This window comes from Aotus nancymaae, unplaced genomic scaffold (genome assembly GCF_030222135.1).
Source record: "Aotus nancymaae isolate 86718 unplaced genomic scaffold, 86718_ANA_hifiasm-v0.15.2.pri h1tg000007l, whole genome shotgun sequence".
In the NCBI taxonomy this organism is placed as follows: domain Eukaryota; kingdom Metazoa; phylum Chordata; class Mammalia; order Primates; family Aotidae; genus Aotus; species Aotus nancymaae.
This window is the reverse complement of record NW_026988418.1, coordinates 61,457,745-61,474,361: the sequence shown is the minus strand read 5'-3', so window position 1 is coordinate 61,474,361 and position 16,617 is coordinate 61,457,745. Positions and strand designations below refer to the sequence as shown.

The 16,617-nt window shown below is 37.7% G+C and overlaps 1 protein-coding gene across 1 annotated transcript in view; it reads right to left on the bottom strand.

Annotated features, from left to right (window-relative positions):
• RSBN1 (round spermatid basic protein 1) overlaps positions 1–16,617 on the bottom strand; it is a 55,665-nt gene that overhangs the window by 35,000 nt on the left and 4,048 nt on the right. The window contains exon 2 of the mRNA XM_012466616.2: positions 4,845–5,518. Coding sequence (XP_012322039.1) covers positions 4,845–5,518 — 674 coding nt within the window. The remainder of the gene's footprint in view (positions 1–4,844; positions 5,519–16,617) is intronic.

Below are 16,617 nucleotides of genomic sequence, written 5' to 3'. Positions count from 1 at the left end.
TTCCCGGTGGCGCCAAATTCATACATAGAGCACACTTTGAGTAGCAACGTTCTAAAGAAAAGGTGTAATTTCCAAGAGTATTTAGATGTGCACTGTTCACAAAGCACTGATCTTGATAACGTCTCCAATTCAATTCCTAATTGAGAAACCTACCACTCTCCCATCCTTACTTACTGGATCCTTCATACGGATGAAATAAACACTTCATTCTTAAAATCTAGAAAACTTCTAATCTTCCTTCTGCCCTTTTTTTGGTCTCTTTCAATGTTCTTCATACTTACTTGTGGGTGCATCACAGGATTCCCCCTTTAGTTTCATCTCTTTTCCAGTGCTATTGCTGGATCCATTTTCTCCATCTCTGCATCTCCTGCATTAATGGATTCAACTTCTGTATCTCCAGCCTAAACACATCTCAAACTTAGATCTACATGTTCAGGTCCTAACAGTTTTGTTTTGTTTTGTTTTGTTTATTTGAGACTTGCTCTGTTGCCCAGGCTGGAGTGCAGTGGCGGGATCTTGGCTCACAGCAACCTCCACCTCCTGGGTTCAAGCAAGCCTCCCAAGCAGCTGGGATTACTGGCGCCCACCACCATGTCCAGCTAATTTTTGAATTTTTAGTAGAGATGGGGTTCCACCACATTGACCAAGCTAGTCTTAAACTCCTGACCTCAAGCAATCTGTTCACGTAGGCCTCCCAAACTGCTGGGATTACAGGCGTGAGACACCATGCTCAACCTCCTAACAGTTATTTCTAACCGTAAATTCCCACAGGTACCTTCAACTCAAACTGAACTCAATCTCAAACTGAACTCATCCACACCCTCCAGTCCTAGAAACCAGCTTTTCCAACCCTGCACTGACTATGACCAGCATCACCACCCACTCATTTGTCCAAACCACATCTGAAGATATACCTCTCTTTTACCAAAACTAGTTAAATCTCAACCTTCTAATTATGTCTCAAATTTCTTTCTTTATTCTGCAGTGTCAATACCAGTTTGGACATGGAGCATTTATGATCTGGTTACTATCATAACCAACTGGTATTCTTGCTTCCAATCTCGTATCCTGCCCCCCATCCCATCCTCCACACTATTATATAATTTTTGCAAACATAAATTGACAGCAAGCATTTCCCTATTAAAATTCACCAATGACTCCCAATTACCTTTAGGAAAAAGTACTAACTTCTAAAAGCATATCATGTAAGGCTCTTCACAATCTTGATTATGTCTCTCTTTCTCTGGTCTCAACTCCTCCCGTCCCTTAACAGTCAATGTGTACCATATTCTTACCATGTCAGCCTATTTGTAGCTCCCTCTAAGTGCAACATTCTCAAATGCCTCTGTGTATTTGCATAAGCTATTATTGCCTTAAAATGTTCTTACCAAGTTAAGTATTAACATGCTTTCAAGATTGTACTCAAGCATCACATGGCTTAAAACGCCTTTTTGAATTACCTCAAGTCTGCATTAGGTAACACCACAGACAGCACTCCCTCTATTATAGGGTTTTCCCTGCGTATACCTCTACTCCAATAGTACTCTGTATAATTGCTAGTTTAATCATCTCCCCTACTAGACTGAGCTCATCAATTAATCCTTTTAAGAACAGGTGCCAGTACATGGTAAGTTCTCAGTAAGTGCTTGCTGAATAAACTATCTTGAAATACAGTCATAAATAAGTATTATGGCTATATAACTATAAATAACTTCCAATAACTATGTCTCTAAGGCAATAAAAAATTTACATGACTTTATTTATAGGTTTTTTTTTTTTTGAGACAGAGTCTTGCTTTGGCGCCAGGCTGGAGTACAGAAAAGCAATCTCAGCTTGTTGCAATCTCTGCCTCCTGAGTTCAACCAATTCTCCTGCCTCAGCCTCCCAAGAAGCTGGGACTACAGGTGCGTACCACCATGCCCGGCTAATTTTTGTATTTTTTAGTAGAGACAGGGTTTCACCATGTTGGCCAGGAAGGTCTCCATCTCTTGACCTCGTGATCCTCCCACCTTGGCCTATTTATAGGTTTAACAGAACTTCACAAAATGTCAAAAGACTTCACATAAGTCCAAACTACCCTAAGTATCTGTTTAATTCCCAACGATCTAAAGGGATTTGTTAAAAATATTAGAACTAAAGCCTTTTGGATGCTGTTTCACGCGGCGATAATTTCACTGATAACAGTGTTCGACAACTAAAAGCACTAATCTCTTCTCCATGGTAAAATGATGTGAACATTGTTCAGGTAGCCTGGGTTTGCGTCTGGACTCTTCTACTTACTACCTATATGACCTTGGATAACAAATAATGAACATCTCCTAGCCTCAGTTTCTTCCATGGGAAACAGAGATAAAATTGCTTACCTACCTACCCACTAGGTTGTTTCAAATATTCAGATACGAATGTGAAAGCATTTCTATAAATCATGAAGTGGGCGGGGCGCGGTGGCTCACGCCTATAATCCCAGCACTTTGGGAGGCCGAAGTGGGTGGATCACGAGGTCAAGAGATGGAGACCATCCTGGTCAACAAGGTGAAACCCGTCTCTACTAAAAATACAAAAATTAGCCGGGCATGGTGGTGCGTGCCTGTAATCGCAGCTACTCGGGAGGCTGAGGCAGAAGAATTGCTTAAACCCAGGAGGCGGAGGTTGCGGTGAGCCGAGATCGCGTCATTGCACTCCAGTCTGGGTAACAAGAGCGAAACTCCGTCTCAAAAAACAAAAAAACAAACAAACAAAAAAACCATGAAGAGCTAAATAAATCTGAACTATTGTGTTAACTTCCATTCCAACATCTGCTAAAGTAGCAAACTTAAAGTTTAGCAAACTAATCCAACCTCCTATATCCACACCATACTCTTCTCTAATGATTGAAAATTCATAAATAAAATTAAGTTCCATGACCACCAGAGCACAGGACTCATTCAATAGTCTTCACTATTCTTATGTGGTTGAAGTGCTTAATATCTAATGTAATAATAATCTGACATGTTCTTAAAAAGTGGTTATTTTTTAAATCTCAAAGTAAATATCAAGGTAAGTTGTTGGTACAGTCATTTAAATTTCAGCTCCATTTAAAAAAACTAATTGGAAGACAAAAATCAGCAGGGAATATTTCAAGATATTTTCTTTTATTGACTACTTAGACTGGATACTGTCAGCTGACATACAAATTTGATCCGCTATTAACTAATATGAATGTTAAAAGTCACCCTTACAAAACTGGGACATTTTCCCCCAAAATTTCTGACTTATTTCTCAGAAATGCTTGTTGGTCTATCAAAAGAGAAAATTTGCTGCCTTTTTCTAAACTAAAAAAAAATGATAGAGCATGTTAATTTTGCTCTCAGCAATATCTTTCCTTGTTAAATACGGAACTTATGGAGATTATGAACTATATTAGGAGAAATAGTTTCAATCTCTTCTGCAGTATTTATAAATACAAGATTCCTTGACCTTCAAAGGGCAAACTTAAAAAAAAAAAAAAAAGAAAGAAAATCTAGACAGCACTTTGGTACCTGGTTGTGGTAACAATGCCAAAATCCAAGACGAAGCCCTTTATTGCACATGGTGTTCCAACATCTTGGGCAGCCCCATCTTGCGACCTCTCCACATTGGCTGCTCCTGCTCTCTCTACTGCAGAGAGAACTTCAATTAGAGAAATTCTCAAGCTCATAAATCTAAAGTGGATACTCCCTTCATTGGAGGCAAAGACAATAAGACTCACTTAAAAGATTCAAGTTAGAGGAGGTTTCAAATAAATCTAAGTGGCTTAAAACCACTATAATTCAGGCAGCTGAGAGTCTTATTATGGCAACAATCTATTTACCTAAAAAAAAAAATCGTAAGGGAAAAGAATAGCAGCAAATTACCAGACAGCCTGAAAAAACAGCACATATAATCATAAATGTTTAAAAAGTAAAAGTCTCTTCTTCCAGGTCCAGACAAAAGTAAAAACAAAAAAAGAAAAAGAAAGAAAAGTAAAAGTCTCCACTAAAGTTGAATTTGTAATATGTACTACACAAACTTATAGCTGATATACGTAATATATACTGCACAAACTTCAATTCTTATGAGAAAAGCAAGTAAGAAAAAAACTAGGACAGATTATTAACTTTTAATGCCCTAAAATAATTTCACTGAAAAAAATGTTTGGTTAAAACCACTGGTTAAGAAGTAGACGTTTCCCTGCTGACTTAAGCCTAGCTGCCCAAGCAAGGCTTCAGAAAATGTCTTCACCTACAACAACGCCTAGGCAGAAGGAGCAGAGGCTACGGCGGTCTTCCTAGTGACACTTCCAAGTCACATTAATAGGGTATATTTCTGGGATGGACTGCCAACAAGTTACTGAAAGAGATATAAAAACTACAAAAACCTGGCAAATAAACAGGCCCATGCCCTCATGTGTTTTATTATGATATAAAAGCAAATCTTTTTTTTTTTTTTTCCACTACAGTCCTCCGCTCTACCAACTGAGCTATCGAAGGCTCTGCTTAAAAGCAAATCTTAACTGGTTATCCTGAGACTACCAGATCTCAATCACATCTTCCATACTAATATTACCTGATTTGTGAAAGACCAGATAAGCTTTCAAGCTAGTTTTCCATAAAGATTTGTAATGATGCATAACATGTATAAAGCATTCCTTCCAGCAAATAAGAAGCCCCACCCAATAACTCAGTAATTAAGACTTTTCAATTAGAGGAACAGACAAACAATTGAAGCACCTTTATTACCATAAACTTGTTATCAAATGTGCTGGTATGTGCTATGCAACAGAATGAGGTTAATTCTGTTTAGAACTGTATTTACTAAATAATTTTTAACAATGATTTTTACCTTACCTGAGTGTGAAAATTTGAAATGGTGGTTGTTTCAATATCTTTCTTGCCCAGAATTTCCATTTTCACTGGAGTGTTGGGGAAATTAAAAGCAAAATAGTCCAAGAAGTCTGGGAGATAAGCAGCCGCTCCATGCACTATTGCTAAAGCATAGTAAGCAGCATTTTTCTCGTTTTCACTGAATGTCAAAGCAAGAAACTCCTCAGAAAATCTCTCCATCTCCATTGGAGACAAAAATGAGAGTTCATCCATGTAAGCATGAAGGACAAGAGCACCACCATTGGACTGGTGTTCTTCATGAATAAAGTTGCTAAATTTAGTACCTGTTTTTAAGAAATTTCTACGAATAGAATGTTCCTGGTGAGTCATGAAAGGTGTTTGTACTCCCTGGGGTACCCGATATTCTTGCATGCCCAAATTTAATCGGCACAGCTGTTCATCTTTCAGATACCTGAAGGACTCCTTATTAAGTCCTGAAGTGCTATTTATTTGTCCTTGGGTGAGAATTTCTTTACTGATGCGGGTCAGGCCAGCACAGACGGTTTGTACTTCCTTATTGTACATTTTAAGGCGTCTTCCACGCATGTCTTCTCGGTGTTTCTTTTTCTTTTTCTTCTTTATTTTCTTCACGACAAAATCATCAGCTCTCTGGGTTTTACCATTTTCATCTGGTGTTTCTGGCCATAATAATTAAAAAGAAGTTAGTTGCTAGGACTAGTGTCAACATATAAGCTTCTTAAGGTACTTGATCTCATTAAATACCCTACCTCAATTTCTCTGAATTTGCTACTACAACTTACGTGTTTAGAAAATGAATGAGACAGAGATCTTAAAATATAATAATATTCTGGATTGAAGAAAAGAATAAAAGAATTGAAGATATCCATTTTTCAAAGCAGTTTTACTGATAACAGAGAAAAATCAGAAATAGTTCACACATCCAAAAAAAAAGAAAATGGTTAAATTATGATATAGCAATGGCATGAAACATATGATAGCTAAATATGATAATTCCGAAATCGTAACAACATAGATCCTTTTGTTCAGTAACCTCCATAAAATTTAAATTTAAGTTGGGCATATTTTGCTGTTGGCCTATGAATTACTATGATACATATAGGCAAATCAAAGGCAAATTAAGTCATGAGATATCATTTTTTCCTATCAAGATGGCAAAGTTTGTGGTTTCTGGTCATTCTCAACTACTGTTGCTGGAAGTATAAACTGGTACAACTTTTTGAAGGGCAATGTAGTGATACATGTCAAAAGTCTCCAAACCACCATCGCATGTGTATACCTATGTAACAAACCAGCACGTTCTGCACATGTACCCTAGAACTTAAAGTATAATTAAAAAAAAAATTCTAATCCTCAGACCCAGAAATTTCACTTCCAAGTAAATGTTATCTAAGAAAATAATTGAAGATTAGCAAGGCACGATGGCTTACGCCTGTAATCCTAGAACTTTGGGAGGCTGAGGCGGGCGGATTGCCTGAGCTCAGGAGTTCAAGACAAGCCTGGGCAACATGATGAAACCCCATCTCTACTAAAATACAAAAAATTAGCCGGGCATGGTGGTGTGTGCCTGTAGTTCCAGCTACTCGGGAGGCTGAGACAGGAGAATTGCTTGAACTGGGGAGGCAGAGGTTGCAGTGAGCTGAGATCACGCCACCGTACTCCAGCCTGGGACAACGCAAGACTCCGTCTTAAAAAAAAAAAAGAAAATAATTGAAGATTATATAAAGATATCCATGACAGTATTATTTAAAACAACAAAACAGGGAATGTTCTAAATGTCTAGTAACAGGGGACTGATTAAACTCTGATAGTTACATATTATAAAATGTTACCCAGCCATTATAAATTATATTATAGATGAAAAAACTGCCTGATAAATTAGAAGGTTACAAAATGCTTAGACTCTCATTCTTTCAGAAAGCCTTCTCTTCCCCACCCAACCTGGATAGCTCTTCCTGCTACGCGCTCCCTTGGTTTTGTATCCCCATCTTAGCACTTAAGACTCTGTGTTATTTACATTTAATTTTCCACCTCTCCCCTAGACTGTCATCAATCTAAGGTCAGGGATGTATATCTTACCTTTCTTTCCTGAGCACTTAACACATGTACATTCTGATCCCATTTTTATATAAACATTCATTCATTCAAACATTTAAGAACCTACTAAGTGCCAGGTATGCTTCTGGGCACTAGGGCCATAGTGCTGACTAGGACATACACAATCCCTAATCTCTTGGATCTTTTTCTCCTCCTTTTTGAGGAGTATGGAGTCTCGCTATGTTGCCCAGGCAGGTCTCAAACTCCTGGGCTCAAGCTACACTCCTGCCTCTATCTCCCTAAGTGCTGAGATTACAGGTATGAGCCATGGTCCCTGCCATCTCTTGGATCTTATGAGCTAATTGTACAAGAAAAACAAAGTACCAGGTAATGATAAGTGGGATGCACTAAGTTTGAAGCTCTTTTTGGGAGGTAACATTTAGAATAATTCCTAAACAGTAAGACAAGCCAGGCATGTAAAGGTCTAGGAGAAAATATTCCAGAAAGAAGGAAAGGACCTGAAGAGATGAAAAAATCGGACTGATCTACAGATGCTTTATACACACACACACACACATACACACACACACACTCTCTCTCTCTCTCTCTCTCTCTCTCCTTCTCTCTCTCTCTCTCTCTCGCTCTCTCTCTTTCTTTACACACAAACATACACAAGCACACACGCACAGAAAAATATCTGGAGACTTTGGGAGGCTGAGGTGGGAGATCACGAAGTCAAGAGATTGAGACCATCCTGGCCAACATGGTGAAACCCCGTCTCTACTAAAATATACAAAAATTAGATGGGTGTGGTGGCGCACGCCTGTAGTCCCAGCTACTCAGGAGGCTGAGGCAAGAGAACTGCTTGAACCTGGGAGGCGGAGGTGGCAGTGAGCCGAGATCACACCACTGCACTACAGCCTGGCACCTGGTGACAGAGCGAGACTGTCTCAAAAAAAAAAGAAAACTATCTGGAGAAATATATATCAAGCTAAATGGTAGTTATTTATTGGTGGTAGAATTCTAAATGTCTAGCTTCTTTTCTGCTTAACTGAATTTTCTATTTTTCTACAATAAACATATTACTTTTATCATTTAAAAACTTATTTAATTTTTAAACGATTCATGGATTGACAAACCCAAGATAGAATGACATCTTTTGTTTACTAGTTGGAAAATATACTTAGCAAGAAACTTTCAGGATTAAATACCAGGTACAGTCCTGTCCTGACCAACCTTCTAGTTTGGTCTAGTATTTACTGTATAGAATTTACCCACCAAACAATTGTTTTTTTCTGACATAACTGAAGTAATTTGGAGTTAAGACAAATACTCCAATTAATCCTATTATTACATCTAGAAAAACAAGTCCAACAAATTTTAGAGCTAAGAATTTACTTCATATAATACGTAAACGAATGACAGTTCCAGTACTCTATATAAAGTCACTCCAAGTCAACCAGATATTACGTTTATGAAACCGTCTAAAGAAAATACTTTAAAAAGCAAGTCAAAGACTTTACGAATGCCAAATAACTTCCACTGTCTTTCATATTTTCTTTTTTTTAAGTATAATAAAATGAAAACCCTTTATTTGCAAATATCACTTGTAATTAAACTGTGATCAAATACCAAAATTTATATATAATCAGAATACTGTTACCTGGCAAGAGAAAAAGTCATCTTTTATTCTATATACAACTAAATATTTGACAATTAAACACTGAGTAATAATAATTTATACTTCTTACCAAATAAAGTTAATCTAAATACTTTCCCCAATATCAAATCAGTAATTTCGGCAATTCTCCCAAGCAACTAAATGTTAATGCCATTAAATATAAAGGTTAGACCAATTTAAAAATAATCATCTCAAAAAAAAATAATCATCATCATCATCTAATTACCCTCTGCTATTAACATTTTAGCAATTTCACAGGAAAACAAGAAAATATCTCCGATCTTGTTATTTTAAGCTTCAGAAGAGGTATTTGGTATGCAGAAAATGAACTGCGACCTAGATCTGCCACTAAAATTAACACCAAGAAGAAACCACATTTACTGTAACACATTTTCTATATTACTATCAGTTTTCCAGTGGTATTTTTAATATGACCAACTCTCTGTGGGTTTCACTTATATGAGTTTCACAAAATTCACTTACATGAAAACCATTCTATTAGTCCAACATGGCCCATCTCAAACAAAAAAAAGAACCAAAAAAAAAAAGAAAGAAAAAGGGAAAGGAAAAAAACCACTGTATAAAGAACGCTACATTGTAATCTCATAAATCAACATGATAAAAATTTTAAATATGAAAAAAATTTCAATCTATCTTCTCACTAATCCTGTTTTTCAACTTTTTTTTTTTTCTTTTGAGACAGAGTCTTGCTCTGTTGCCAGGCTGGAGCACAGTGGCGCAATCTCAGCTCACTGCAACCTCTGCCTCCTGGGTTCAAGCGATTCTTCTGTCTCAGCCTCCCGAGTAGCTGGGACTACAGGCGCGTGCCAAATGCCCGGCTAATTTTGTATTTTTAGTAGAGACAGGGTTTCACCATGTTGGCCAGGATGGTCTTGATCTCTTGACCTCGTGATCCACCCGCCTCAGCCTCCTAAAGTGCTGGGATTACAGGCATGAGCCACCGCGCCCAGCCTCAACTTTTTTTTTTTTTTTGAGACGGAGTCTCGCTGTCACCCAAGCTGGAGTGCAGTGGCGCGATCTTGGCTCACTCCAGCCTCTGCCTCCCAGGTTGGGTTCCAGCAAGTCTCCTGCCTCACCCTCCAGAGTAGCTAAGGCTACAGGCGTGCTCCACTACACACAGCTAATGTTTTGTATTTTTAGTAGAGACAGGGTTTCACCATGTCGGTCAGGCTGGTCTCGAACTCCTGACCTCAAGCAATTCGCCTGCCTCAGCCTCCCAAAGTGCTGGGATTACAGGCATGTGCCATTGTGCCCAGACTCAGCTTTTGACTTTTATCTATCTAACTTAGGATAAGATATAGAAAGTTGGACTTTGTTTATAGAGAAATTTAAGACTACTCATTTCATACTGGCTAACAAATCTCCATGAATAAACAAAATATATTACTGAATTATTATGGTGGTAACTAATTGAAAATGGCATATGTATACACAAGTTGTTAAAGATTATTATCAAATGCTTGCCACTGTTGTTTTATGAGAAAAATAATAATTGCCTTGCCTTGAATTCAAAACATTATTTGAAAGTCAATGTCCAAAGTCTTCACAACCTTTCTATATCTGGTTTTAGCTTTCCAATAGAGAATCTATTCAGCACATTTTTAGTATTTCCCATAATGTAAAAGCTAAAATTTATTGACTGCAGTTCTTTATAGAAAAAGAGCCAACCTACACTATAACTGTGATTAATAAAAGCTCTCATATATCGAACTGTGTGATTAAATATAAAGAGAAATACATAATTCTACAGAGGAATATACATTCACCTAAGAACCAGATTGCTAGCTGTCTTTAAAAAGGTCATTATTAATATATGACATTACTCATAAGATCCTCATATGTGCTAATACTACCAATATTATCAATTATTGTCATCTAATTTCATACCTTTGAAAGTTTTCACTGATACAAAAAAATAGCTTTCCACAGTATTAAGTTCTTTTTTTTTTTTTTTTTTTTTAATGGGGTTTTACTCTCGACCAGGCTGGAGGGCAGTGCTGCAGTCTGGGTTCACTGCAACCTCTGCCTCCCAAGTTCACGCCATTCTCCCATCAGCCTCCCAAGTAACTACAGGCGCACATCACCATGCCCAGCTAATTCTTGTATCTTTTGGTACAGACAGGGTTTCACTGTGTTGGCCAGGCTGGTCTCAAACTCCTGACCTCAAGTGATCTATCTGCCTCAACCTCCCAAAGTACTGGGATTATAGGCATGAGCCACCATGCCTGGCCTACAAAACTTAAGGTCTTAACAGTAATTAACTCTTACACTCAAATTATGGCTTAGAACTAGAAAAAAAAAGTAGTATCTTCAATTCCTAAAAATCATGGTAGATGAACAAAAGCAAAACAAGTGTAATTGCTTTCATCTTATTATTCATGATTTTTTAAAGGGCTAAAGTTGTTTTCTGAAAATAAACTTTTTTTGGTCTTCTTGAGAGTTCTTCCAGTACTATATACATACCTGACTAAAAAGAAAAAACAAAACACTACTCATTTTGAAAACCAAACATTTGTGAATCATTGTATGTTTTTAACACTGCCTTACTTTACCCACTATCTCTCTATATTATGGTGTTTTAAGAGAACTGTCTAGGTTTAAATCCCTGTTCTATCACTTTCTAGAAGTATAACATTTTTTCCCCTAAACCTTTACCATTTTTTTTAAGAGCAGTTTCAGATTCCTAGAACTATAACCACATCTGGCTCCCACAAATGCATAGTCTCCCCGATTATCATCACCTCCAGCCAGAGTATAATGTTTGTTACAACTGATGTGTCTACACTGACACATCATTATCCGCCCACGGTCCATGGTTTACTTTCAGGTTCATTCTTGGTGCTGTATATTCTGTGAGTTTGGATAAATGTATGTCATGTATTCACCATTAATTAAATAGTATAAAGAGTAGTTTTGCTGTCCTATAAAATGCTCTGTGCTCTGCCTATTCATGCGTCCCTCTCCAAAACCCTAGGAACCACTGATCTTTTAACTTTCTCCATAGTTTCGCTTTTCCAGAGTGTCATATAATTAGAATCATACAATATGCTGCCTTTTCAGAATGGCTTCTTTCACTTAGTAATATGCATTTAAGGTTCCTCCATGTCTTTTTATGGCTTGATAGTTCCTTTCTTTTTAGCACTGAATAATATTCTACCGTCTGGATGTACCACAGTTTATCCATTTACCTACTGAAGGATATTTTGATTGCTTCCCAGTTTTGGCAATTACGAATAAATCTGTTATAAACACCTATCCACAGGTTTTTGTGAGGACATAAATTTTCAGCTCCTCTGGGTAAATATCAAAGAGTATGACTACTGGATCATACATTAAGAATATGTTTAGTTTTGTTAAGAAGCTGCCAAACAGTCTTCCAAAGTGGCTATATCATTTTGCATTCCCAACAATAATGACTGAGATAGCATAACTTTTTGCAAGTTAATTTCTTTGCACTGCTTCTCAATGGTAAAACTGGAGGAAAAAACTGTCTCGTCATAAAATTAGTGTGCAGGGTGCATGAAAAATGCATGTAAGTATTTATAATAGTACCAGAACAAACACTCAATACATGTTAACTACTAATTATCGCCAAAAACAGTTGAATTATAGAGGCAGTAGAGTGTACTATTTAAGATAAGAACAAGTGCTACACAGTTAGATAGACCTAGGTCAATGTCCCAGCTCTATTGTTTACTAAGGTCTCTGGGTAAGCTCATAAATCTCTTTAAACCTCAATTTTCTCATCTTGAAATGTTATTAAGTCCAGGTGCAGTGGCTCATGTATGTAATTCCAGCACTTTGGGAGACTGAGGCAGGAAGATTGCTAGAGTCCAGGAATCCAAGACCAGCCTGGGCAATACAGCAAGACCCATCTTTACGAAAATTAAAAATTAAAAAAATTAGCTGGGCTTGGAAGTGCATGTCTGTAGTCCTAGCTACAGGAGGGAGCTAGGCTTAGCTACAGGCTGAGGTGGGAGGATTGCTTGGGCCTAGGAAGTTCAAGTGACAGTGAGCTATAATCACTCCACTACACTCCAGCCTGCGCGACAGAGTGAGACCCTGTCTCAGGAAGCAGGGGGAAGGTATTAATACTAGAGTCTATCTCATAATTATTTTAAGGATTAAATGAGCAACGAATATAATCACAATATTTGACACACAATAAGTCTTTTATCATCTTGATTATTGAGAGAAACACATAAAAAAGATCTCTGGAAGAGGAAAGAAAACTTATTTACCAAGTGTCTAATAGGGACCACAAATGTTACCTCATTTTAATTCTCAAACAAACCAATGAAGTACAGAGAAAGAAACAGAACCTGAAACAAGATATGTAATTTATATTAGGTCACAAAGCTAGTAGACAACAGCCAAGATTCAAAGTTTTCATCTATCTGACTACAAAACTCAAACTCTTCCAACATACTGCACACTACACTCTCTTCCTTTCTGCCTCCACTATCAGACATCTCCCTGCAACACTCCCATTAGATGATCAACTAAGATTATCTGGTTACAATCAATGGACCTGCGGTAGCTTGGAAGAAAGGGAGTACTACTTAAACAAACATTTTACTTAGTGTCCATTCCAAAATTTTTCATGTCCTTAAATATGTTTTTGCCTCTCTCTGGGTGAGTAGGGAAAAATATTAGTCCCTACAGTTGTTGTTCTGATAAATAAGATTATTTATTTCAATTCCCTTATAATCCCAATAATTCTCCATTTCTGACATCAAAAACAAGTGTTTCTGGACTTAAAATTCCTGCTTTTCGACATGAGGGAAAATTTCCATTAAATGTCTGGCTCAGGAACATTTAAACTCTGTGATAGCAGCTAGGCAAGTGGTCAAAAGTGAAAAAAAAAATGAGAAAGCAAAGATGACTCACAAGGGTATACATACGAGCAATCCGGTCACATAATGACACTGGAGAAGAGAGCCTACAGGGGCTGTCTTTCCTTTCTTTTCTTTTTAACAAAATATTAAAATCATGAATTTACTAACCAATAATAATTAAAAAGAAGCATTGCTTCTTTTGATGGTTTTTTGAGGAAGTATATTTGTCCTATGTTTTCATGAGCACTGAGAGAGAGAGAAAAAAACTAAGATTTCAAAGGACATAGGTTTTTTCAAAAGACATACCAGTTTAGACTCAAGACTATTGCCTATATGAAAGAAAAACAACATTTAAATATCTCTTTGTTAAATAATTAACCCCAGTGTGCATAGCAGAAAGATAGGTCAACTGGTCCATAAGTGAAAAAAAATGAGTTCCGTATTCAGCTTTATCACTAACTAGAAAACGTTAAGTATTTTACGTCACCACTCTGAAAATCATTTTGCTTTCTGTTTTACAGATGAACAAGTTTTCCCTAGCAATTACAGATTAAATTTTTGTTTCAACTATTTATGAACAACTCCAAATGTCTGAGATTGTAATAATTTGTAATTAGCCTCAAATTAATTTGGATTAAATACTGCTGGACTGCTCTGCAGGAAGGAACATGTCTCTTAAGTGAACTCAAGGGTGATAAACTTTTTCTGTAAAAGGCCAAATAGTAGGCTTTGCAGGTCTTATGGTCTCTGTCCCAACTACTCTATTCTGCTACTGTAGGGCAAAAACTACCGTAGACAGTATGTATGAATGAACAGAGCTATATTCTAATAAAGCTTTCTTTATTTCTGGACACAGTTTAAATTTCATGTGATTCCCACGTGCTACAAGATCATTCCAACTATTTTAAATTGTAAAAACCATTGTTAGGGCGGGTGCAGTGGCTCACACCTATAATCCTAGAACTTGTGGGAGGCTGAGCCAGGCGGATTGCCTGAGGTCAGGAGTTCAAGACCAGCCTGGCCAACATGGTGAAACCCCATCTCTACCAAAAATACAAAATTAGCTGGGCGTGATGGTGGGTGCCTATAATCCCAGCTACCTGGGAGGCTGAGGCATGAGAATCTCGTGAACCCAGGAGGTGGAGGTTACACTGAGCTGAGATTGTGCCACTAAACTCAAGCTTGGGCCACAGAGTGAGACTTTGTCTTAAAAAAAAATTGTTACATTACAGGTTGTACTCATTTTGAAAAAAAGTACAAAAGCAATTCAATGGAAGAAGATTAACCTTTTCAACAAAAGGTGCTAGAGCAAATGGATATCAGTAGGCAAGAATAAAAAAAGTTACCTAAACCTCAAACCTGTACAAAATTAACTCAAATAGATGACAGATTTAAATATAAAAGTTAAAATTATAAAACTTTTAGGAGAAAACCTTTGGGATGTAGGACTTGGTATGTTAGATATGATGTCAAATATGATCCATTAAAGAAAAAAACTTAGTAAATTGGCTATCAACAAAATTTAAAACTTTTGCTATGTGAAGTATCCCACTGAGAAGATAGAAATGACTAGGCACAGTGGCTCCTGTCTGTAATCCCAACACTATGGTAGGCCAAGGCAGGAGGCTCACTTGAGCCCAGGAGTTTGAGACCAGCCTGGCCAAACCCTGTCTTTGTCAAAAAAAAAAAAAAGAAAGAAAAAAAAGAAAAGAAAAATTAGCCAGGTATGGTGATGCATACTTGTAGTCTCAGCTACTCAGGAGGTTGAGGTGAGAGGATCACTTGAGCCCCAGAGGTGGAGGCTAGAGTGAGCCATGATCACATTACTGTGCTCTCCAGCCTGGGTAACAGAGTGAGACCCTCCTGAAAAAAACAAAAACAAACAGGCTGAGCGTGGTGGCCCACACCTGTAATTCCAGCACTTTGGGAGACCAAGGCAGGCAGATCACCTAAGGTCAGGAGTTCAAGACCAGCCTGACCAACATGGCGAAACCCTGTCTCTACTAAAAATATAAAAATTAGCCGGGCATGGTGGCAAACACCTGCAATCCCAGCTACTTGGGAGGCTGAGACAGGAGAATCACTTGAACCCGGGAGGTGGAGGTTGCAGTGAGCCTGCACTCCAGCCTGGTCAACAAAGTGAGAATCCATCACACACACAAAAAAACAAACAAACAAACAAAAAAACCACGCAAACAAACAAAAAAGATGAAAAGACAAGCAACAGACTGGGAGAAAATACATGCAAACCATACAAAGAAGCTGTACCTGTGATCTATAAAAAATTATCAAAACTCAACAATAAAAAACATACAATTCAAGGGCCAGGCACAGTGACTCATGCCTGTAATCTCAGCACTCTGGGAGGCCAAGGCAGGTAGATCGCCTGAGGTCAGGAGTTCAAGACTTGCCTGGTTAACATAGTGAGACCCTGTCTCTACTAAAAATACAAAAAATTAGCTGGATGTGGTGGCAGGCACCTGTAATCTCAGCGACTCGGGAGTCAGAGGCAGGAGAATTGCTTGAACCCCAGAGGTGGAGGTTGCAATGAGCTGAGATCTCAACATTGCACTCCAGCCTGGACAACAAGAGCGAAACTCCATCTTAAAACACGCACACACACGCGCACACACACACACACACACACACACACACACAATTCAACTAGAAAATAGGCAAAAGGTATAAAGAGACATTTTGCTGACCAGGATATATAGATGGCAAATGATGATATGAAAAGATGTGTAAAATCACTAGCCATTTGGGAAACATAAATTAAGATCATGATGATATATCACTACTCATCTATTAAAATAGCTAAAATAAAAATAGTGACAATACCAGATACTGGCAAGAAGGTGGAGAAACCAGATTTCTCTTATATTGCTGACAGGAATGTAAAATGGTACAGATACTCCAGAAAATATTTTAGCAATATCTTTAAAAACAAACAAACAAACAAAATAAACATACACAGTCATTCTTGATATCTATGGAGGATTGGTTCCAGAGCCTCCCAGGACACTAAAATCCAAGGATGATCAACTCCCTGATACAAAATGCCATACTAATTGCTTATAACCTATGCACATCCTCTCCTATACTTTAAATCATCTCCAGATGATTTTTATACCTAATACAATGTAAATGCTATATAAATAGTTGTTATACTGTATTGTTT